The sequence below is a fragment of the Epinephelus lanceolatus genome, chromosome 13 (genome assembly GCF_041903045.1).
Source record: "Epinephelus lanceolatus isolate andai-2023 chromosome 13, ASM4190304v1, whole genome shotgun sequence".
NCBI lineage: Eukaryota > Metazoa > Chordata > Actinopteri > Perciformes > Serranidae > Epinephelus > Epinephelus lanceolatus.
Genome location: NC_135746.1, coordinates 25,761,010 through 25,785,762, shown reverse-complemented (window position 1 = coordinate 25,785,762; position 24,753 = coordinate 25,761,010). Strand labels below are relative to the sequence as shown.

General features: G+C 40.4%; 1 protein-coding gene across 4 annotated transcripts in view; it reads left to right on the top strand.

Annotated features, from left to right (window-relative positions):
- ryr3 (ryanodine receptor 3) overlaps window positions 1-24,753 on the top strand; it is a 159,617-nt gene that overhangs the window by 116,567 nt on the left and 18,297 nt on the right. For 2 of the 4 annotated variants that reach the window (XM_078173908.1, XM_033648437.2), the window contains 32 exons: window positions 826-920; window positions 1,232-1,377; window positions 1,601-1,688; window positions 1,804-1,896; window positions 6,218-6,385; window positions 6,848-6,907; window positions 7,013-7,147; window positions 7,874-7,986; window positions 9,173-9,269; window positions 10,308-10,420; window positions 10,571-10,622; window positions 10,724-10,780; window positions 10,951-11,050; window positions 12,020-12,099; window positions 12,300-12,376; window positions 12,464-12,537; window positions 14,043-14,057; window positions 14,874-14,954; window positions 15,113-15,201; window positions 15,313-15,441; window positions 15,561-15,665; window positions 16,788-16,869; window positions 17,040-18,325; window positions 18,431-18,483; window positions 18,554-18,719; window positions 18,885-18,971; window positions 19,849-20,052; window positions 20,135-20,265; window positions 21,129-21,171; window positions 22,079-22,206; window positions 22,596-22,656; window positions 23,772-23,918. In XM_078173908.1, coding sequence (XP_078030034.1) covers window positions 826-920; window positions 1,232-1,377; window positions 1,601-1,688; window positions 1,804-1,896; window positions 6,218-6,385; window positions 6,848-6,907; window positions 7,013-7,147; window positions 7,874-7,986; window positions 9,173-9,269; window positions 10,308-10,420; window positions 10,571-10,622; window positions 10,724-10,780; window positions 10,951-11,050; window positions 12,020-12,099; window positions 12,300-12,376; window positions 12,464-12,537; window positions 14,043-14,057; window positions 14,874-14,954; window positions 15,113-15,201; window positions 15,313-15,441; window positions 15,561-15,665; window positions 16,788-16,869; window positions 17,040-18,325; window positions 18,431-18,483; window positions 18,554-18,719; window positions 18,885-18,971; window positions 19,849-20,052; window positions 20,135-20,265; window positions 21,129-21,171; window positions 22,079-22,206; window positions 22,596-22,656; window positions 23,772-23,918 — 4,355 coding nt within the window. The remainder of the gene's footprint in view (window positions 1-825; window positions 921-1,231; window positions 1,378-1,600; window positions 1,689-1,803; window positions 1,897-6,217; window positions 6,386-6,847; window positions 6,908-7,012; window positions 7,148-7,873; window positions 7,987-9,172; window positions 9,270-10,307; window positions 10,421-10,570; window positions 10,623-10,723; window positions 10,781-10,950; window positions 11,051-12,019; window positions 12,100-12,299; window positions 12,377-12,463; window positions 12,538-14,042; window positions 14,058-14,873; window positions 14,955-15,112; window positions 15,202-15,312; window positions 15,442-15,560; window positions 15,666-16,787; window positions 16,870-17,039; window positions 18,326-18,430; window positions 18,484-18,553; window positions 18,720-18,884; window positions 18,972-19,848; window positions 20,053-20,134; window positions 20,266-21,128; window positions 21,172-22,078; window positions 22,207-22,595; window positions 22,657-23,771; window positions 23,919-24,753) is intronic. The other 2 variants (XM_078173909.1, XM_078173907.1) reach the window with 1 other exon arrangement.

The following is a 24,753-nucleotide window of genomic DNA, read 5'->3' as shown; positions in this document are numbered from 1 at the left end:
GAGTTCAGGAAAGGCCAGATAAACATAATTGGCTGCTGTGGGGGCACGTAGCCTGAGGCACTTTTACATTTTAAAACCACATTTGAATATTGTGTTTCCAACACGTTTACAAACAATGTATTAGACACAGGGAAAATTCCCACTGTGACCTACATGTAATGTCCCCATCCAATTTACAACTATATTTTCCTATGTTTACATCCCCTGAAATTAATGACTTTGCCAACACTGACTTGTATCAAAGTTTGTCACTAGAGAAATGTTTTCACATTCCGAAGTCTATGCACTTCCCTAAAATCGGATTTGGCCTGAATGAAGCTCAAACATGTATGGCTGAATCTCTCCGATGTTTCCTCTAACGCTAACGCAAGCCGTCTTGATTTGCGCTGCTCTTTCAGCAGTCAACGTAGCGTTAGTCTCCCATAGCCAGACCTATTTCCACATGTTGTTTTAGTGCTGTAAAAAGAGATCTGCTCCTGGCCCATGTGGATTTTTTTGTTTGTTTTTTTACATGCTTTAAAACATGTCTGGAGGGGGACTATTTTTCGACTAATATCTCCTGTTTTTAGTACTGTTCTATTTTCAGATACAAGGGTAAAAACCGCATTGGCTGATTTAACGTGAAAACTTTTGGTCATTCTAAAACTGCTGTTCTAAAGTACTAAAGTTTGACAGCTCTGACAATAATATCCAGGGATAGTCTCTGTGTTCTTCAAACATTAGGTGTAGATCCTTCCAGAAGCCTGATGTATTCTTCAGAGCATCAGTATCTCAGTTTCCAGTGTCCTGGATATACTGTATATTTTCCATTGTCTATGTCTCCAGTCTACTCTCAGCCAATCATCTGCAAGGCTGGAGCAGATCTGCTGAGAACCCACTTCCTGCCGACACTGGACAAACTGAAGAAGAAGACAGTGAAGGTGAGAGCCTAAAATATACTGTACATGGTATTACAGCAGCACATTGTACCCACTGCTCAATGACACCTGTGGTTAAAGTAGATTTTTTTGCTGACTCCATCATTAGCTGCTGAAGCTGTACTGTATATATTGAGCTGTGAGTAGTCGGAGGAGCTAGCACAAGAACATTATATTCAGTCACATCATCTACTGAGAGTAAAAATACCTCTGTCACGTATTGAGAGAACATACAGACAGGAGATTATTACCATTGAGTTGGAAGGGGTTGTGTGTGAGGACTATATTAATGAATTGGTGTGCTGCAAATGAAGGTTGTGGCTGAAGAGGAGCTGCTGAAGGCAGACGGTAAAAGTGACAACCAGGAGGCCGAGCTGCAAATCCTAGATGAGTTTGCTGTGCTCTGCAGAGACCTCTACGCCTTCTACCCCATGCTTATCCGTTATGTGGACAACAACAGGTACAGTATTGGCAAAAAAGATTAGTTTTTATTTCAAGTTTTTGATGTGTTAACATTAGTTTGTTCAGTTTTGAACAGCATGAATATTTTCCTGTAGTCCCTGAGCTTTATCCACCTGTATTTCTAGTTTAAGTTTTAATATTGTCCTGTCCTGCACTGATGCACCACAACTTAATGATACTTTATAGAAAACCTCCCTGTTTCAAATCATTGTCCATTCCAGGTCCAGGTGGCTGAAGGAGCCCGATGCAAACTCCACTCAGCTCTTCAGGATGGTGGCTGAGATCTTCATCCTCTGGTGCAAGTCCCACGTAAGGCTTACCATCCAGTCTAGTAGTCTTATCACAGTATGACATTTAATAGCAGAATCCTGATTTTGTGGATGTCTTTCCTGTTTGACCTCTTGTCTTTGCCCTGTGAACCCAGAACTTTAAGCGTGAGGAGCAAAACTTTGTGGTTCAGAATGAGATCAACAACTTGGGCTTCCTGACCGGTGAGGGCAAAGCGAAGATGTCCAAGGTAAATACAATGGATATTGCAGGTGATGTGGGTAAATACAAAAGTATAGATATTGCTGATTAACTTGATAAAATACATTACAAGATAAGGATGTTAACATTCTGTTTTGTTCTTTATGTAAAAAAAACAACCCAACAAAACAATGAAAAGACTAAAACCATTATTAAACTGATCCCGCTAACATGTGTAGCCTGTTTCCAAAGCCTGATTCAACTTATTCCACTGTGCTGTGGGGCTCAAACTTTTTCTAAAACTTTTAAAAACTCATCAGTGAGTCACACTTTTGAACTCTGCTAGTAACGCTGCCTCAACCCAACACTAGCTATGTTTCCATCCAAAAGTGATTTGAATCATTGGGAAATGCGCATTAAAAGAAATAAGAATCCTGTGTGTTTCCATTAAATGTACGGACTTTGGTGAAAACTACGAACTTGCGCAAGTTTTTCACAGAACCGGAAACAAAACAAGTCTCGCATTCTTCTTCTATGTTTTCTAGCGGTTGGCAACCAGCTTGTAAATGCATTACCGCCTTCCTGACCTGGAGTGTGGATATCACCATGGAGTAGGGATGGGCAGCACAAGCAAAAACACTATTCGAAAATCATGGCAACTATTCAACGATTTTTCGAATAATCGCCCCCCTCCCCCCTCCCCTCCCGGAGCCACGCACACAGAGATCCATTCATCATTACGGCCGGGCTCCACTGGCTGCAAAGCGTCATGTCAGCGTGGCGTCGCGGCATATTCATTTGGGCTCCACTGACTGCGTACGGAAGCGACACGTAGAGAAGCCAGCGGGGTTGTTTACCATTTGCCGAGCCGAGAGGCTCCATGTAGGCTGCATGAAATGTTAAAGTAAAGCATTTTCCACCTAAGTTACTAACATATATTTGAGTTATCTACAAGTTTACTGTACTGTTTGTCATCTACTCGCTTTCAAATGTCCGCCACGGACATTTACACAATGTCACGGATAAACATGGGTAAATGCATGAAAAAAAATCATCACATATCACCTCTGATAATGGTTTATTCATTTAAAAACACATTGTGCACGTTTAGCACACTATTTCATGTAGTTTTTATCTGCTGGAGGGTCGCGTAGGGGAGTGTAGCACGACAAAAATAGAAGAGCCGTGTAAAATAGAGAGTTGTGCGACCGACGGGGGTTGTCGCGCTGCTCCTGTTGCCGGTGGAGCCACTGTAATTGATTAACAGGGGGGTGAGCTGCTACGGGACTCGCGCTGCAAACGTGTGCTGCAGAGCCCGGCCGTACGGTCCCTCGCCGCCTCCTGCGTGCCTCGCTCTCAAATGACTGTGCGTACTTGTTGTAGACTTATGATACGCAAGCTTTGCCTCACAGAGTTTGCACTGCACCTCATTTTCGTTTATTTTGTCGAAGTTGTTCCACACGGAACTTTCTGATGACTGTAGTGGTCTCTGCATGTTTCTCCTGTTGGTAGAAGAGCATCAAACTAGCTGGTAGCCCATCTCACACCGCTGTAGCAATCCTATACTGCCCTCGTGCGGTTAGGAGCTGAATTGCATGTCAAATAAAGGGGGGAAATAAGACCGCGAATAGTAATAGTCGCATTAAAAAATCGATTTTTCAAAATAAAACGACTATTCGAAAATCGTGACCCATCCCTACCATGGAGAGAGGTGTGCTACGTCAGACTTAATTCGAACATAACTGTTTCCATCCCCCGTTTTGCGATTCAGTATTTTTTTGAATCAACCAAATCCTGGCTAAAGCGAGCGTATTTTAGTTTGTGCGAATCAGGGGATTTTAATTCGAATTTTGGCGTTTCCATCATAATTTTCCGATGCGATACTTCTAGATGCGCATCTAAACAGGCAGATGGAAACATGGTTACTGTTGCTGTGGAAACATTTTGCCCACCCTCCAGTCTCCCCCCCAGGTCATCCCAGTTTATATTAGCACCACTAGCTGTGCTGACATTGCTAATGTGGTTAACAGTGATGCTCAAGGGAGTTTATGGCCCAAAATGAATCTGCTTACTCACTGGTGCTACAATGGGGGAAACCGTAGGGTAGCCATGATGTTTCTGCAGAAACATTATCCTGCCACCAGGGAAGTGTTACCCGTTGTTATTGTGAATGATCTGTGCCACTAGTTAACTTAGCTCCCACCCAACCCAGGTGGTGTGCATTGCAGAGCAGAGCAGAGCAGAGCAGAGCAGCCAAGGCTAACGTTAGCTAACCAGTGGAGACTGGATGGTGGGCAGTGGGCACTAGGAAAGACATTTACAACACAATACATTAAAACTTCTCCACCTCTAAATGGATAGTGGTTTGAAAGGTAGCACTAAAGCTCACTGAGTCAGTGGAGCCAAAAAAGAAGAAAACCTCTTGTTTTTCACATCATTTTGTGTTTTTTTTTTTTTCCCTTAAAAATGAACTGGTTAGTTACTGGTCAATAGGTGTCAGACTATCCTAAGCAAAATAAACCAGAATCTGACTGATTCCTACTGCAGACATTCCCGTGTTTCCTGGGGTTCCCTGATATTTCTAGACCATCTCCCAGCTCCTTTTCTGTTGTTCTTTCCAACAAGTTCATATAAATTGCATGACCCTGGCCCTTATAAATAATGGACATACACGGATCCATAAATTTTATATGTTTGTCTGATTTGCACCCAAGTTGCCAGATCATTTTTGAAGCACAACCCACAGACTACATACAATTTTAACCCACCTGTCACTTCAACCTGGCAACCCACAACCTGATTCAAGGGGCGTGTGCGCAGCTGCTCTCTGCACAGGCAGACAGGCCAGCAAACTTTACATAGTTGTTAGCTGCTAGCTACAACTACAGTTTCCAGCTGTTAAAGGAAATTACTGAAGTTTTTATTTGGGATGCAACTTTATATTTGTGAGATATTTTTAAATGTCTTCAGTAAAAATGAATAGCTGGGCTGATTACAACAGATGTCAGGGGAGTTCACAAGTATTGAGAGACTGACTGACCTTTTAAAATATTAAAGAAGTCACTGAAATGAAACAACCACTGAGTCATTTCTCTCCTTGAGTTTTTACAAGGGAACAGTAGGAATCATCACTGACTAATCTCCTGTCTACTTCAACTTCATATGGGTCATAAGATGAGCTCTGTACACCAGAAATGGCATTGTCTGGCCAAGAAATGTTCCAGATGTTAATATTAGTCTAATGATTTTAGTAGTTAAGACAGTGAAAATCAGAATTTAAGCCCCTTAAGATTTTAAAAATTGTAGATACTGTAACATTTACTCAGTAAGGATGAGGTCACTCACTAGGCCTCTAAAGAAAAAGTCTGTTCTTTGGAAATTGACCTTTTCATTCTGTGAGACATCTGTCCTGTCACGAACTCAGGAGATGGAGCAGAGTACACTTTAGTTCTCTCTGGGTTTAATTTGGACTTATCTCGCTCCTCTCCTGCTCCTCCCTTCACTGTGTCAGCACTCTGGAAAAGCTGAACACAACCTGATGGGATCCCAAAGTGCTCCATTCCCTGCTACTGTATTTCACAGACTTTGCTAATGAAAGCAAAAGTCCTTCTAAGCACTTTGCCTGTGTTTTTAATAGATCCCCTGACATGTGCAGAACACACTGAATATGTAGATGTGAGATGTTTGACGAATCACCTGCATGAATTCAAACCTCTTAAATTGGTCTTTACATGGAGGGTTTACAACATCTGACATTTTATCAGATATTTGTCTTAGTAAAGTTGGGTCATATATTTGGATGTTGACAGAGTTTGTTCTAGCAGCTGCTCAACTAGCTGTCACTGTGAGAGTTGTTTATTTTTCTTGGCAGAGCCGGTCACTTTATTTATTTGCACTCTTGGGGTGTTTTGACACAATCGTTCACAGTGGAGAAAAGCTCTTGATCCTGAAGGACTCTGCTTGTTGAGTGATTTATGTTGAAGCACTCCTGGTCCTAGTATGTGATTTATCTTTATCAAAAGGTTGGAGGTGAAAAACACTGTTTTTGTCCCCTGACAGCGTAGTCTTAGGAAATTGGATCTCAGATTTTGAGGCTAAATTTGATTGGAGTGCCAAATTTGAAAAAATGTGATTGTTAAGAATACTCAAAATAGCCACCTTTTCTAAGATATTCCTGCTTCTGTAGTGTTGGCATTTCAAATCTGAAGCCTGCAGTGCACCCTGGGAGCATCCATTAACACGCGTCAGTTATCGCTTTCAGTGTGTTTGGCTTTTGAAGATTATATTCAAAAGTCTATAAGTTTAGAGTACCTTAAACCGCCACAGAGTTCAGTCTTATGATCATAGAGTAATGTATTTTCTCTCTGTAGTCAGGGGGGGACCAGGAGAGGAAACACAAGCGCCGTCGAGGCGAGTATTACTCCGTCCAGACGTCCCTGATCGTAGCTGCCCTGAAAAAGATGCTGCCCATCGGCCTCAACATGTGCACCCCAGGAGACCAGGAGCTCATCTCCCTTGCCAAGATACGCTACAGTCTGGTAAGCCAACAAAACCAGGACCTGGCGCGAAGGCTTTTAGACCACCTAAATCCTAACTAACTGAATAGTTCTAACGTTAATTATTTTAAGGTCAGTTTTAAGGTCCAACATGAACTCTATCTCTTATTATGCTGTCCTTATATTCAGCCATATCATTTTTTTTTAACACAGCAGCCCTTGTTTGCATTACAGACTTCAGTCTCTATTTCATTATGTTAGAGGATATCCAAAAGGAGCCAAAAAAATTAAGGCAGAGCATTGTCTTTATGCAAATTAAAGCCCTGTACTAACATAAGATTTCTTCTTTATTCAATATTTATAGAATTACAAATATTTTTCAAATGTAGTCCAGTATATTAGCATTATACGCACGTAAGCACCCTGACCATTTACTTTTAAGTATAGCAATAGCGTAATAACATTTCATTTTTTCTCTGTTATGAATATGCTTTCTCTTCATAGAAAGACACAGATGATGAGGTGAAGGAGCACTTGCGTCAAAATTTCCACCTCCAGGACAAGGTGAGATGATGCTTTCTAGTTGAAATGTTACCAGCAAGAGCAGTTTAGGTAATATAAGTGCAATGCTGCTGTTTATTTATTGATTTGATGGTTATTGTGTCATAGTCTGATGACCCAGCTGTCCAGTGGCAGCTGAACCTTTACAAAGACGTGGTGGTGAAGAGTGAGGAACCCGCAAATGTAGAACACTCAGTGGACAGAGTGCAGTGCATCTCAGCTGCAGTCTTCCACCTGGAGCAGGTAGGAACACAGTTCTGTCCTTCATGTATACCCACATGACAACAGTAACATAAAGGAAGATCACAAATACATCTACCCAGGTGATAAATTATTAACAAGGGTGCAAAAGGCAGCATTTTCTAAATATGTGAGTTGCCTATATCGTGGCAGCAGTACCTTCAAGTGGGGATTGGGGAAACACTTTTCTATTGGTATTCTGTTGATTGTCTTATTAATTGACAAAAGTTTTGATAATCAGTCAGCTGTTAAAATGTCATTAAGTAGGAAAAGGATGGAGATAAAGAAAGTTTTATCTTCTCTAATGTGAGGATTTTCTGCATTTTATATCATTATAAATAAAATATTTTGTGGTCTGGGACTGTTGGTCAGACAGATGAAGCAATTCAAAGAGGCATTTTAAAAAGAAACTAACAGATTAATTAATAATGGCAATGTTTTTTGTTGTTGTTTTTTTTCTAGCAATAACTTATTTTACATAATACAGTACCAAGCACGTAGTATCTTTATTCAGAGTTGGTACAAGGTACTTCAAGTACTTAAATTTGGCATTCAGAAATTGAAGTATTGGAATACCTTGAAGATCAGCCATTTTCTAATTTGGTCCATGGAAAAAAACCACTTGATTGATAATAAGTTAATTTTAGAAAACAATTTTATCCATTAGAATAAAAATGAGTGCTTAAATAATGATTGAAAGTCTTTGAGTTTTATTTCTCTGTCCCTCAGGTGGAGCAGCCTCTGAGAAATAAAAAGTTGGTGTGGCATAAGCTGCTCTCCAAACAGCGCAAGCGTGCGGTTGTGGCTTGTTTCCGCATGGCTCCACTCTACAATCTACCCAGGTTAGTCTCTTTCACACCTGTTACACTTGTTGAACTGATATACAATGTCAATACTTAAATATTGACATGACGTTTTAAAAACAACTACAAAATAAAAAAGTTTAAATCAATGCTTTGTCTCAATCTAACTGAACATAACAAACAGTCACCAAGTAGTCGTGGGGGGTGGGGCATTTCTTTTCTTAATTGTGTGCCCATGTAAACCCCTCATCACCTCCCTAATGACATTCTCTCCTCTGTGTTGTTTTCTTGCATAACACTACCTCATCCTCCCTCAGATACAAAAATAATAATTACTTCCTGAATGGCTATCGGGAGGTTTGGCTGGAAAGGGCGTTCAAAGCCTCCAGCTTTGACCGCCTGTTCTCCCTGCTGACGGTAAAGTGAAACTACAGGGCGAATGCTTCATCTGTTCAACCCTCCCTTCATCCACCAGGCCGCGGACCGATCTCTGCCTAGCAACCAATTGTTTCTGCACTGTTGATTCTGATTGGTCAGCTAGAATGAGCCCAAGAATTGACTGAAACAAACTTATTTGGAAAGTGGGAACACACTGCGAGCTGCAGGCCTTTGTCTCATTTCAGGTGTACCCTGAAGGAAGGAATGAAGAAAGGAGAGAAGAAGAAAGACAGAAATCTATTGAATACAATTTTGACTTTGATTAGTTGGCCACCTGGGTTAGAAAGTCTGCTTGATTACAGTAATATACAGTATAAAAGTTGTTTTATGTTATTTTGCTACCTACTCTTATGATGACTTATAAATTTTTTTCATTATACATTTTCCAAAGGTTGTGCAGTTTTACAACACATCTGTGCGTCTTTAAGAAAAACATGTGATGTAAATCTAATAATTGCAAGAAAAGAAGTTGTTAATGCACTGATTTGTTGGAAAACTGCACATCTCCCCTAAAGTGTGCATGTCTCCTCTGATGAATTCTACAACCTGATGGAAGTAACTGCAGTTATTTTAGAGACCAAACGTGACCAGTCAGAAGAGCCAGTGGGTCCCACATTGACCAGTCACCACCCTGCCTGAAAAGCACTTCCTGTAACCCCTTCCTCCCCCTACATCTCTCCTTCCTGTCTCCTCCAAAAACTCACCAGAACCCACCCTAATGCCACTGTACCTCCCTCCCCACTCCCCTCCATTCCTCCCCAACTCCCCTCACCTCCCCCCTCCCCAGGCATCGCGCTATCAACCTCTTCATCCCGGCCTATCAGAGACTTTGGATAGAGGCAGAGGAGTACTCCTTTGAGGAGAAGCTAGTTCAGGATCTGGCAGTAAGTACTGGGCTTGCCTTGCCCTTGCTGCGCGTGCCCTGCGTTGGCACCCCTCTGCCAGTCCTGTCTGCCGAATGCTTCTTTAGCTCCGCGCCTGTCGAGCCTTGGGAGCGCGCCCGGGTGGGGACCCCGCCCAAAGCACCCAGGGGCGGCCCCCGCTCTAGGCGTGCGAAACCCTTCAAACAGAGATCCGTCAGGGGTCAGAGGCTGCATGACCAACTAAGGAGACACAGGGCCAGCTCCGGCGCTCACAGCTCTAGAAAAGCAGGCTTTGCCTTTCTGACAGCAGTGGTAAGGAGGGCCTCTCACTAGGAGTCACTAGCTGTTTGGCTGTCAGATCTGGATCCAACCCATCAGTTGTCTTTTCGCTGTACTCTGTAAGTCTGTAGCGTGAGTGTGAAGGTGACGTTATAGTTCGTCCTGTGGCCGTGACGTCAGTGGCATGCTCGCGTAGTCATGTGAAGATCACATTTCATATTAGACCTTTGTGCGCAGATGTGCCGCAAATTTCATCAAGACACTGAAACTAGAAGTACAGCCTTAGATATAGTTGCTCAAAAATCGGATTATTCATACTTGTTGGGGATTATTTTTAGTGTTAGTTTAATTGTACAAGTCTGTCAAATTCGTCTGGACTTGTGGAGATTTGTGTAGCTGTGATAGTCTCTCTTTGTAAGGCTGTTAGTGTCATTCTTCATGTTCAAAGTCATATCACCAAATGGCTTACTGCTTGCATCTGTTTGCTGTAACATGCATGTATTTGACAACTAGTTCCAGTGCTGTTCATCACCCACTGTTAACTTCCTCGCCCTGTCCTTTCCACGGATCACCAGGACATGACAAACTTTCATCTGCATGCTGGTGCTATTTGAATGTTACTGACTCATTTCAGTGTTTTTGACAAATGAGTGAATGGGCACAATTGTCAGTGAGTTTGTGAAGATTAAAAAAAGAAAAACGAGATTTCATGAGAGGGATGATAAGTGATCAGATAAGACTTGGGCAGAGCTAACTGTTGTCACCTGTGGACTCCTGCAGAAAACCCCGATGAAAATTGTGGAGGAGGAGGAAGAGGAGGTGGCTGAGATCCAGCCAGACCCTCTCCACCAACTCATCCTCCACTTCAGCCACAACGCTCTGACAGAAAGAAGGTAAGAGAGTTAAATCACTGAACACGAGAGTGACTCTATGTTACAGTGTGCTTTGGAAATTTTCCTCATAATGAATTGTATCAGAGAATAAAGTATAGCAATTTGATATATTTTTGATACTTGTTAACTTATAACTTCCCTCCTTTTCAGTTGCTTGGAAGAGGATCCTTTGTATATTGCGTATGCAGACATGATGGCAAAGGTAGTGGCCTTTGAGTTCTTTCTAAGTATAAATAATTCTGATAAGACTTTGGTTAATAACATGAAAATATGAGCTTTAAATGTTGACTTTTGTGTCTTCAGAGCTGTGCAGAGGATGAGGAGGAAGAAGAGGAGGAAGGGAAAGAAAAGACTTTTGAGGTATGCTCTCATTCAGGCAGAGATCCTCTTGAGTGGTTCTGTCAAACACTTAAAATAATGTCCTCTATTTTAGTTTACTTTATCAAAACTCTGTTACCTGCAAAGAATTCAAAACAGGTACAGTAAAATGTGTGTTGATGACTGCTCTGTGTGTGTGTGTTCCTCCTCAGGAAAAGGAGATGGAAAAGCAGAAGATCCTGTATCAGCAGGCGAGGCTGCACGCCCGTGGGGCCGCCGAGATGGTGCTGCAAATGATCAGTGCGAGTAAAGGTAACGACGAGCTTATCGTTTCTATGGCTCAACATTTTGAAGGCAGTTTAAAGGAAATTATTCTGTTACCTTTCTGCTGTTTTAAGCTAAAAGCCAATAGTGGCCTCTTATTAGACAGTTCAGTCACTTCTGTAATCCACAGAAATGGAGGTCCTTCTTGGGTCAACAGACATTTGTTCTTTTTTATTTTACTAATTACTTAAAATATTTTCTGTAAGTGATTATTTGATTTGCAGGCCTTAATGTATCAGATTTCTCTCCTGCTTATAGGATGTGCTGGATCACCCTGCCTTTAAACAACTGCCAGCCCACAAGAATGTAATTTTCCTGAGGTTCACTAGAGAGTTTTAGCTCAACAAAAGGCCCAGTGCACTTAAGAGGTTTTTCATTGGTTTGGTTTTGTTTGTTTAATATTTTTGGGGCATTTTACAGCTTAATTTGATAATTAGGAGGGAAGGGAAAGAGAGGCCACACTCAAACTCAGGCAGCTGCAGCGAGGGCTCAGCCTCAACGGTATATACTCCATCCAATGAGCTACTTGGGATGCCCCGAGGGGTTTTTCATCGTTGACAGAAAAACATCCTGGGGAAAACAATGAATACTTATGATACTGTTCACGGCAGAGAAATCAAAACACAAAAAGGTAGCCTTCAATCTAAAAACAATTTATGTTTTGTAATGTTGACACAATACTGGGATTTCTAACTTTCATACAAAATATCAAAGGGCGATACCATTTTCAATACCACGGTGAAAAGTTGACTTTAAGGGCAAACAATTGAAAGTGTTTATTAAAAGATAAATGATAATTTTGACAGCGATAATGTTTTGATACCAAGACACATAACCTTATTGTATGCACACAGATTATTCACTGAACCCTCTGATGTGTTGCCTTTATTACCAGTCAGTCTCTCCTCCATGTTGCTAACTCACAGCTTTTATCTGACATTATTCCTTTCTAATCAGGTCGTCTGGGCCCCATGGTGACCTGCACCCTCAAACTGGGAATCGCCATCTTAAATGGAGGCAATGTGCAAGTTCAGCAGGTCAGATTATACGGATGAGATATCCAAATATATGTATCTGCTTTTTCCTGTTAACCGTAACATTAGTTATTTTATCGTCCATCCATCAGTGTATATATATACATATATATATATGTATATACGGCATGTTCAGGGACGACACTGGGGTAGCACTTTGTTTTGATAGCAGGATGTTTAATGCATTTCATCTCATATCCCAGAAAATGCTTGATTACCTGAAAGAGAAAAGAGATGCAGGCTTTTTCAAGAGTCTCTCGGGACTGATGCAGTCTTGCAGGTACTGTTATATTATCTATACTGCTTAAAGGAAGTTCTGTGTCGACATAAAGTGCTTCTGTTTTACTGTTGAGTTTTCTCCCACCAGTGTCTTGGACTTGAATGCATTTGAGAGGCAGAACAAAGCAGAAGGACTTGGCATGGTGACAGAGGAAGGCTCAAGTAAGTGAAAAGAAGCCTTTTTTTTTTTTTGATATTCTGCCTCTTTTCCCTTCCTTAGTCCTCTGAGCATCATATTTTTGACAGCTTTCTCCCATGAAGTTCAGTAGAACTTTCCCTTCACCTTAACTAAACTAATGCTGAACCATGACAACTGTATAATGTCCATTCGAAGCTGTCCCTAGTTAGTAGTTTTTGTGGCCCTCGTAGATGAAATAATCAAAATTACATTGCTGACAATGTGAATTTTGATTAAAGGAATACTTTGCTCACAATGAGCCTTTTGTACATCAAACAGTCATAACATTTTACTTTGAATTCTGAAAGAGAACTTTGTTTTTCTTGCATTCCTCCATGGAAAACGACAAATGTATTGATTTATTGATTGATTTAGGACTCAATTTAACAATAGCAAAACTATATCAAAAACTCAAACACAGCTTGTGTAGTATAATCCAAGTGTAATTTATCCAGCCGTTTGCTCAGTACTATGGAACACATGTATCTTTGCTAAAAAACCTGACTTTGAAGAGAGCATAGATAAGTTTGAGTTCAGTTTTAAATCATTTTTCAGCAAAAATTGCACGTGTTTGGGAAGCACTGAACATACGGCTGGATAAATTACACTTGGATTATACTGCTTGATGTGATGATGTTGCCATTAAACAGCTGTTAAACAGCAGTTCCCAGTCCATCAGTATATCATATTTTCACCGTTATCCATAGAGGCATGTGAGAAAAACAAAGTTGTCTTCACGAATTCAATGTAACACAGCATGGCGGATATACAAATGGTGATTTTGTGGCTGAAGTTTTCCTTTAATACAAATAGCTTGTTGCTTGTGCTACAGTCTTGAAGTCACTGAAGTCGTTGTGTGGTGTCTTTAATGTCTTCTTTTGCAGTGAAAAAAGCCGGAGTCATTTAGAAATATATGGTGGGGGCTGTGTAGTACGTAGTATGCGATTCAGTATAAGTATAAACCCGTTTTCTGTTAACCTTTATGATGATACTGAGGCAGGAATGTATCCTGTATCCTGTCATTTCAGAACAGTGGGTGGCTGTCAGCGGTGCAGAGCTTGTCTTAGAGGACATGGTCCAGCATTAAAGCAAATCTCTGTCCAACATTAAACATAAACTATCTTCACTCGATGCTTTTCACATCAAACTATGTTCGTCTTTCCATCATTCAGTCCTCTGCTAAACATTTCCACCGAGTTCTGTGTTTTAACAAGTCACTGTTACTACTTGTGTCTCTGTTACTGTTATGGGTTTTTCACCATGACCGAACTCTTATTTGGTACTCATCTCGAATACAACATAGACACAACCCAGGCCTATGATTTCCCCCTTCTAAAATTATTCTTTTTAACTGCATGACTTTGGTTTTCACTCGTAGCCAATATATTCATAATTCTTCGTACTGTAACTCAATGTCCTCTCTTTTTGCTTATGTCTTTGTGTATTGTTTGTCTCCTTCCTGTCATTTAAAAAATCCCATCGATGGCAGTCCACACTCAGCGGGGTAAATAGCAAATTTAGATCATCCTGATATGGCTATGCTTCCACCCTGAATGTCTCCTCCATATCTGTGGTCCATACTCCCTGCTTTACTTGGTACCCGGCCTCTCCCTCCCTCAGATTTCTGTAGGGACAAACTGTGCATGCAGAGTGTACACAAAAAGTGGATCTTCAGAATACCATTTCCCTTCATGTTAACATTTACTAATGCAAATCCTATTACTGATGCACAAATCTGTCGTTCCAAGGCTATCAGTGCCACCTCTCAAGGGTTTGACTGAAGGTTTGTGGAGCCTTCCACAGCCTAAGCAAAGCTTTGTCTTGCTTTGGATTTTGGGCCTATTTCACAAAGCTGGTTTCCATTCAGATGTCTAACTTTCACATGGTTTTTATCTGCTCACAGAAATGTTTTGTGCTCATTCTGTTCAGCTCTGTTGACTGGATTATCTGATTGATTTTTTTTTTAAGTGAGTTATTCAGCTACGTCTGTCCACTGCTTTTTTTCTGAAATGATACCCTTCATCAGGCCCAATCCCGGCCTACATGTGAAAGTTATCAGGCTTCCTCCAGCTTATGGAAATGTCCTAGTGTTTCACTGTTGTTTAATCTAAGCACTTTGGATTCAGTTTTGAACTTGCAATCTAAAGGCCCTGGACTTCAAACATGTATTGAACATGAAACCCGTCCTGCTTGCCTCATATTAATCGCTTCTGAGGGGGGTTTCGCATACTGTTAGACCTTCTTATGTTGAGTAAGTAAAAACTAAAATTACTTTGTGTAGTGTCACAGTTTTAGTCACCAAGTTGTCTTTTCTCCTAAGGTTCCAAGGTGCTACAGAATGATGAGTTTACTAAAGATCTGTTCCGGTTTTTGCAACTTCTGTGCGAGGGGCACAATGGAGGTGAGGTTGTGCTTAATGTGTATTTTAAGTAATGTATCTTCATCGTAAATTGGAGCATTGTTTTGTTTGTCTAAGTGGTTTCTGCACTTTAACACAAGGGCACAGTGATCCATAAGAGGAGGAAAGAGCATAGATGAGAAAATATTTCTTTCTATCAGATTTCCAGAATTTCCTGAGAACCCAAACTGGAAACACAACCACAGTCAACATCATTATCAGCACTGTGGACTATCTGCTACGGCTTCAGGTGTGTGACACAAAAGTATAATGCCACAAAATGTACACACTTTATTCCTTAAAAGATTTTCCTACTCGCGACACCATTTTCATTGTCTACCAATGTGATCCTGCTCTCCAGGAATCTATCAGTGACTTCTACTGGTATTACTCCGGCAAAGATGTCATTGATGAGACTGGAAAAGTCAACTTCTCCAAAGCTTTAGACGTTGCCAAGCAGATATTCAACTCACTGACTGAGTATATTCAGGTAAGAAGCTGATCCCTCAGTCAACACTGTTAAATACACAATGCAAATTACTTTCATCAGATATTTCACTGTGTGTGGTTTTTTTCTCTCCTCATACCCACTATTTCTCTTTCCTACAGGGCCCGTGTATTGGGAACCAGCAGAGTTTAGCTCACAGCAGACTGTGGGATGCAGTTGTAGGCTTCTTGCATGTATTTGCCAACATGCAAATGAAGCTGTCTCAGGTACACTAAACCTTGCAGTTTTTGTACTTGTAAAGCATCTTCTTTTTAAAGAAAACGTTCAGCTTGAGAGGATGAAATGAAAACAAGCAAAACTCATGTTCTGAAGTGCGTTAAAGAAATAAGCCTCAAATATGCAACACAATGTATTTCAATTTATCATTTATAAATCATAATTAACATAGTATCCATTACATAGTACGGTGCCTTAAAGCAGGGGCTCCCAGCCGTCTTTGGCTTGTGATCACTTAAAATAGACAAAGTCTCCTTGTGATCCATCATGACAAGTTGTAACCTTAAGCCTAGTTCAGACCAATAATTCACGACGAGATGAAACCATTTTAGAACGTTGCATAAAAAAGTTGCAGCAGTGTGAACTGGCCGTCTGAGCTCGACTCGAGCTGGCTGATGGTGTCACCTGCAACCTAGCTGGTCAAATCACCGGCGGCTGGTTTAGAATGTAAGGAGCGTCACCTGTTTCTACTACGAATGCAGCTGTAGCCGGTATCTCACTATCACTATCCTCATTTATATTTTAAGAAACTACAAATTATATTCAGCCACAAAATAAGACTAAAAAGCTTGAAATCAGAACAGAAGTACAGAGTTGTTGCATAGAGATGATACACCATCTCATCTAGTTGCATTGGTGTGAGCCGGCAGGTTTTTAGAACGTTGCAGAACAGTGCATTGCAAGTAGTTGCCTGTTTCAACTCGTCTTGCCGCGAATCTTTGGTCTGAATTGGGCGTTAGTGTCATTACAAGTTGTAAGCAGTATAATAAGAATTGTTTAATTGTAAGGATTTTTGGAGGCCTGAAGAGGTATTCCAAAGTTCACAAAAAAGCAACGCAAAGAGATTTTTGTTCAACAGAATTACTCCTTTCTTTCTTATTCTTTTGATCATCTTGTGACCTCTTAAGTAAGTTGGGAACCACTGTGTAGACGCATACAACATTATGACATGAAACTGCAAGTCTTAAGTCTCTATTTAATAATGATCTTGTGGTAAAGGCATTGATAAATACACTCCTCATACATGGACATCTTAGTTAACAACTTTGAGTTTTGCCTTCGGAGAACTCCTTCACAGCAAAGCTTTCACAAAAAGACTCATCTTGTTGTAGGATGCCAGTCAGATTGAGCTGTTGAAGGAGCTGATGGATTTACAGAAGGACATGGTTGTCATGTTGCTGTCTCTGCTAGAGGGTAAGAGCCTGGAGCTGTCAGAGAAATGACAAAAGAATGAAAATCTGTTGCCTGAACATCTCAAAATATTTGTAACACAAACATGTTGACACAGTTGAAGTACATGTCTGTTATGTTTTTTTTAGTACAAGTCATGTAGTACATAATGCATTGTGTTTGTGTATAATTAGGTAATGTGGTGAATGGAACAATTGGAAAGCAGATGGTTGACACCCTGGTGGAGTCGTCTAACAATGTGGAGATGATCCTCAAGTTCTTTGATATGTTCCTTAAACTGAAGGACCTGACGACCTCTGACAGCTTCAGAGAGTATGACCCCGACTGTAAAGGCATTATTTCAAAGAAGGAGTTCCAGAAGTCAATGGAGAGCCAGAAGCAGTACATTCAGTCTGAGATAGAATTCCTGCTCTCGTGCGCAGAGGCCGATGAGAATGACATGTTCAACTACAAGGAGTTTGTAGAGCGGTTCCACGAGCCGGCCAAAGAAATCGGCTTCAATGTGGCAGTGCTTCTGACCAACCTGTCTGAACACATGCCACACGACGCCAGACTCGCCACCTTCTTAGACCTAGCAGAGAGCGTACTCAGCTACTTTGAGCCTTACCTGGGTCGCATTGAAATCATGGGCAGCGCAAAGCGGATTGAGAGGGTGTACTTTGAGATCAGCGAGTCGAGCCGGGAGCAGTGGGAGAAGCCGCAGGTCAAAGAGTCCAAGCGCCAGTTCATCTTTGACGTGGTCAATGAGGGCACGGAGAGCGAGAAGATGGAGATGTTTGTGAATTTCTGTGAGGACACCATTTTTGAGATGCAGCTAGCCTCACAGATCTCTGAGCCAGATGCAGTTGAGCATCCTGAGGAGGAGGCTGAGGAAGAAGCACACAGTATCCTGGACGAGTTGGCTGAAGAGGAAGAGGGCGCCCTGGAGTCTGCCTCAGCCTTTACCACCGCATGCCGCTCAGTCAAGAAAAAGGTCGCCTCCGTCCGCCAAATCTTTTCTATGAAAAACGTGCGTAAGCAGTTCAAGAAAATGAAGAACCTGAGCATCAGGGAGATTATCACCAGCTTCGTCTCCTTCTTCTGGATGCTCTTCACCGGCTTCTTCAAGGGAATCTACGGCCTCATCTTTGGGTTCTTCCACGTCATCTGGTCCTCCATGTTTGGCGGTGGCCTGGTTGAAGGAGCCAAGAACATGAAGGTGACAGACATCCTCGGAAACATGCCTGACCCAACTCAGTTTGGTATCCACGGAGATGTGATTGAAGGAGAGAAAGTGGAGGCTATAGAGTCATCAGGAAGCTTAGACACAGCCATGGCACCAGCAGGCGACCTAGCAGAGGTCGACGCGATGTTGGAGATGCTGTCGAATCCCAAGAAGGAGGGAGGAAAACATTCGGAGCCGGGTCTGGGTGATGTTTCTGAGTTGAGTGCAGAGACCTCCAGTGCTGATCAGAAGAAGGTTTGTAATCACAATTCAATAACTTATCAGTGTAATGAATGATGTTAAAACGCTGTAGATATCAGATTTTCATCACTTTATGAAAATGTGTCACTACCGTTGCAGAAAACTGCATCCAAGCCTGCTGAAACCCCCGAGAGCGAACCAGAGAAAGCAGAGTGAGTATAATTAAGTGAGAGGAAAATTAATTATCGTAATACAAAATCAAATGAACTGTTTTGAATACAGCACAGAGAACCAGGAGAAGGAGGACAAGCCAAAGACGGAGGAGGAGGCAAAGGAGCCAGTGGCCGAGGAGAAGCCCAAAGCCAGATCGAGCCAACCTAAAGAGGCGGCGCCGGGCTCCATGTGGAGTATTTTTGCCGTTTTGGATGTCTATGTGACCAAACTGCTGGTGAGCTCTCAAACTACTTAGGCTTTAGTAGTTTCAAAATATATTTTTCTTCAGTATGCTTTGGTTCAGCACGCACTCTTAGTTTTGTAAACAGTTGCCAAAATGTGGACAATTACAAAGCAGTCAGCAGTTGGTCTCACCGTCTGTTCCAATTTCTCTCTACAGAACTACTTGGCTCGTAACTTCTACAACCTGCGTTTCCTGGCTCTGTTTGTGTGCTTTGCCATCAACTTCATTCTTCTCTTCTACAAGGTAACTCAAGTCAAGTGTCTCTCCAAATTTAGTGCAAATTTTGATGGAATTTCCAGAAAATGGAAAAGAAAATCTAAAGTAATGTGCGTTTCTTCTACTACTGTTTAGTAGTAGTAGTAGTTTGGGGTTTGATGCATCGAGATTAACAGAAGAAGGGGTTGCAACAAGGCTGTAACCAGAAACGCATCCTTCAAATTTCAAGCAATGGAAAACCATGTGGAAAATGTGATGGAAATACGGCATTATGTCATATTTACATCATTTTTAGTCTTATGAGTTTGAGTTTAATTTGCCAAGTCTGTCCGTTGTCTGTGTCTGTTCCCGCCTTAGCTAGGCATGAAACTTTTTTGGTAATATTTCTACTTCTTTTCGCCTTCTTCTAATTCTGGTGCTTCAGCCCAGAGCTACCTAAATTGAAAATTAGTATAAAAACACTGGAAACAAACTTTCAGTTACCAAAGCCAAATGTTAGCCGCTCTTTTGAACTTGTGATTGTTTCATCAGTTTCTTAAACAAAACCTCTTTTTTTTTTTTTTTAACAAAAGAAGCCAAACTTCTCAAATGTTTAATGTCATCTTAATACAAGAAGCTGTACAAGAACATGTCTGATTAAAATACAATCTATAAGTGGAGAATCTTACCTAAGAAAGTTGCAAGACCAGACATTCAATGCCAACCTTTTGACAGTCCTCATTTCATGATACCAGTATGGAAAAGTAAGAGTACCAGCTTAAAGCGTAGTTGGAGTCAGTTACTGTATAGTCTGAAAACTAAAACCAGAAACAATTATTAGAAATGTGTAGTGGGAAAAAAATACTTCAAATGACAGATAATTATTTGTTTAAGTTGTATTTATTCTTTACTCTTTGCTCTTTAGGTCACTGGTGAAACTGATGAAGAAGTAGATGAGGCAATGACCTGGGGTGGCGAGGAGGATGATGATGGTGAGAACACACTCTTCGACATGGATGAGTTTGTCCTGCAGGAGAGCACCGGCTACATGTTACCAACTCTGCGCTTCCTGGCTGTATTCCACACCGTCATCTCACTCATCTGTCTGTTAGGATACTACTTCCTAAAGGTAGGTCTTTTTCATTGCAGATAATCCCATTTCATAAATTACAGTTTTTTACAGTCACTCGCCTTTGATATTTTACCTCCAGGTTCCTTTGGTGGTATTCAAGAGGGAGAAGGAGATCGCCAGGAAGCTTGAATTTGACGGTCTCTACATCACCGAACAGCCGTCTGATGAGGACATCAAGGGCCAGTGGGATCGGCTTGTCATCAACACCCCGTGAGTCACTGGCCTCTTTTACACCGGGCATTAAGACTAGTCTCAAATCTGAATCTTCTTATTTTTTTGTTTATTACTTTTTTAAAAATATGGATTATTGAACAACCTGTCTTTATGAAGTTAAAAAAGTTTTTTTCCCCCCACCAACACAGATTATCACGCACACTTTTTCTAGTGAACTGATTTTAAATCCCTCGTCCTGCTTGTTCCAATATCCATTAATTTAATAAAAATCGGTTTATCTGTTCCACATTTTGGATCATCAGCATGACAAAAGCAGTTCATGGGAATAATTATTCTATTAATCCTTAAGTTGATTGATAGAGAATTAATCAACAGCAACAGATAAATCGTCAGTTTATCAGATAAAATCATTTGTAGGTTCCAGCTTTTCCAGTGTGAGCATTTGCAGGTTTTTCTCCATGTCATATTATTATAAACTAAATCCTTTTAACTATTGATTGTGAACAACTGCATAGTTGTTTGGACAAACTGTGTGCTGTTGGAAACTGTGGTGGGCATTTGTCCTTATTTTCTGACATAAAATATATAATAAAAATAAACAAATCATACTACAAAAGCATGGGGTGCTTAAATGAACAGCACCAGTTCTCACCTGGATATTTTTAAATGAACAAAAACGTGTGCTATCGGGATAATTTGAATCACAAAACAATTCTTTACATAGTGAATATATTTAGTCACTCTACACCTACAAAAATAGCCAACACATTTTGTGGCAGTACAGCAAGTATCAGACTTTGGGAGGGAGTTAAATGAAAGCTTCTCTAATAGATATATTTGATGAAACTATTTGTTTTACCACAGCTGAGTCTCACTTCTACTTTCTACTACTTCTACAGGTCTTTCCCCAACAACTACTGGGACAAGTTTATAAAGCGCAAGGTGAGTCTGAAAGAAGACTTTCACATCAAAGTGGTGACAACTGATCAAGAGATAAAGACAAAAATAGAAGATGCAACTAGATGTAGTTATATTGTATCTGTCAGTCTGGATTCCTACTGAATCACATCAGGGGTTGTTAAATGTTTTTGTGTTCAAACCATCTAATTACCCCACCAAGGTGGTTATGCTTTTGGTTTGGTTTGTTTGTCAGCAGGATGACAGAAAAACTACTGGCCTGAATTTCATGAAACTTAGTGGAAGGGTGTAGCATGGGCCAAGTAAAGCCCCTTTAAATTTAGGGACAGATCTTAATTACAGGGTGAAAATACAACTTATTTTAAACTGTCTTTAACATTGCAAAATAGATTTGGCCTAGGCAGAATAAATGCCATACATCTTAAAATCCAGCAGATGGTAGTAAAGTTTAAAAGTGACAAAATGGGCAGCAGAAATGTGATGCTTGCATGCCACAATCTACATTCACAGGTACCAGTAATCCTCTGGGGCAGCATACACATACAGTTGTGGAGTACATTATGGAGCCCTCAGTGACAGTGGTTTCATGGAAGAACTGATAATACAGTTTTTTTCTAGAACTAAGGTGTGGCTATATAGCCACATATGATAGCCATATATGAAAATGTAACACACATATCATGCAACTAATTACACTCTTACTCACATCCAAATGGGAATTGTCTGCAAAAATAGGCGATATCATAGAAGATATGTAATGTAGTTTTCAGTTGTTGTTTACATGTTGTGTGGCAGTTTTACTTGGTGTAAGTTTTACATTCTATGAAGCATCATGCGTTGTTGCAGAGTCTACTAGGCTTGGAGAATACTAGGCTTCTTTATCACAAGTTTGATGTTAGGTGACTGAGCTGTCCTCCGTTTGCATGTGTAGGTGATCAACAAATACGGTGACCTGTACGGAGCTGAGCGCATCGCTGAACTCTTGGGCCTGGATAAGAGCGCTCTGGACTTTGACCCCACAGTGGAGACTGTGGAGAAGGAAGCTTCCCTGCTGTCCTGGTGAGAACTTCAACATTAATTTCTCTGTTTTTAACCACTCAGAATACACATCAGTTTCTACTATGGGGATTTAGTGGCGTCCAGCGGGGAGCATTGCAGATTGCAACCAGCTGAAACTTCTCCTGGCTAGAATTCCTTTAGTGTTCATTGTTCAGGAGGTTTTTATCAGGAGCTAAATTATCTGCAGAGGTCTCTTTCTCTCCAAAACAAACAGACCTGGTGATTAAAACAAGTAAAAATGCTGGTTTCATGTTACAAATCAGTGTTTTCCTGATGCTGCTCGTTGCAGATGGGCTTCTAAATACAGTGGCCAATACGAAAACACAAATGGCCCCATGTGGAGCCAGTGTTTGGTAGTTTGATTCAACATTTTGTTTTCTCGTTGGCAGGCTGAGCTCCGTTGATACAAAGTACCACATCTGGAAAATGGGCGTGGTTCTAACTGACAACGTAAGTTTATTTAATGTGTACTAAAAGCGTTTGGATTTCCAGCATTGTGAGGGAAATAAAGTGGAAAACTTGACTTGTAAACAAGGTTTTGGTTATTTAAGGTTATTTTGTAATGTCAAATAATTTTCTTAACTGGCGTTTTTGTATGCGACATTTTAACACAACGAGACACCTTTGGCTCAACTGGTTATTGAGGACAAGTTTAGTTCAACACAACTCTGATAGTAGTATACAACAAATAAAGGCATACATGTAAACTACCTGAACTAGATGGAAAAACAGAATCAATATGTATCATACAGAGATAAAACCTTTACGTCATCATAGTACAAATATCTACAAAATAAAATCACTGAATGTAACATTACAGCCAGTTAGAACTACCAAAAACTGGCTAGTTTCCAAAAAATATAAAATGATAAAGGTGTAATAGAACATCTTTTTGATATAGCTGCAATGAATTTTAATACTTTCCCATTTAAAAAAAAGTTTCAAGGAAATTAAAGTAAGCCTTCTTGGGGAAAATGTGCAATCAAAATATCTTCAAAATTATATTTTCCCTCTTTTTTAATGCTAGATCAAATAACTTCTAGATGTGAGAACAATATTAATACCACAGATAATCAAAAATTTGTTGTAGGAGAGTGAAAAGTAATGGATATATTAATTTTTGAAAATTAAAGATTCTTCTCTTTCATAACAAAATAATTACAAAGAAACCTAAAACATTCAGCAACAACTATTGACATGAATACACATTGCTATTTATCCTTGGTTAAGTTTCCTGGATGTTCAGTACAAATCCAATGAAAATAAGCAATTACTGAGGCTTAGAATACAGTCGCACATTAATTAAATTCAGCTCTGAGGGCCAAACTTCAAAACCTCATAACTAAAAAAGTTGTGGGAGTAGAGCTGGCTGTGGTATTTAGGTCCCATAAATTCAATCATCAATCGTCCTTGGTGAGTTGGTATGTAAAATCTGCATGTCACAATAATATGAAAAACTACACATTAACATTTTGTACAAGCTGAAAGATAAATATACAAATATGAGGAGCACTGCAAAGACTTTTAAAATTTGTCACTCATGAATGTCCTTTCGTTTCCTGCAGTACTTCCTGTATCTGATCTGGTACACTACCATGTCCATTTTCGGACACTTCAACAACTTCTTCTTTGCTGCCCATCTGCTGGACATTGCCATGGGCTTCAAGACCCTCCGCACTATCCTGTCTTCTGTCACTCACAACGGCAAGCAGGTACGTGGCTTAACCAGCAGAGGGAGCCAGAGTACGGATAGAAGATTGACAGTAATCACTCCTCACTCGTGTATCAGAGCAGCTTTTTCCTTGAACTTTTCTTTTCATCATAACTTTTTTTTTTTAATTAAGTAAGATGTTAATGGTGTTCTGAATTGTCACAAATTTAGAGTAATGTGGAGAAATATTCTGCCCTCAACTCACACACTGAGACCTATTCTGCAATCTGCATGTATACGTGGTCTGTGATAGATAATAAGGACAAAACAACTTGCACTGGGATTTATACTTAACACCAAAATAATCAAATCAAGAAATTATCCTCTGGAAAAAAAGATGGAGCTTTGAAAAATGTTAATGGAGATCCTCAGTCCTCCAGCTCACAGGATATCTAGCAATAAACATAATGAGAAATTCATTAATAGAACTGAACAGAAATTAAATGTAAAAGGCATTCTTGAGGATGCTTCACCATTATTTGATAATTAGTTAAAAGGCTCTGAGTTCATCATTGTTGGAAAAGGCTAAAATTATTTGTTGAAAGGCAAAATTAAACAGCTGAAATGGCTGTGTTGGATAATTAGTGAAAAGGCAAACAGTTCATAAATGGTTAAAATAGCTAATGTAGTAATGGATTAAGGGTTGAAAAGTTCTGCCAAGGTTGGGAACCACTGCTTTACACTATTATTTTTCTGAAAGTAAATTTAACAGGCTCTATTCATATTTAAAACACTATAACAAGCAAGTGCACTGCAGGTCACTGATGGGGCAAAAAAAAAAGTTCTGTAGCGGCAAGGCTCTGATTGACTGAATTGTTCAAGATCTCTTAAGTCTT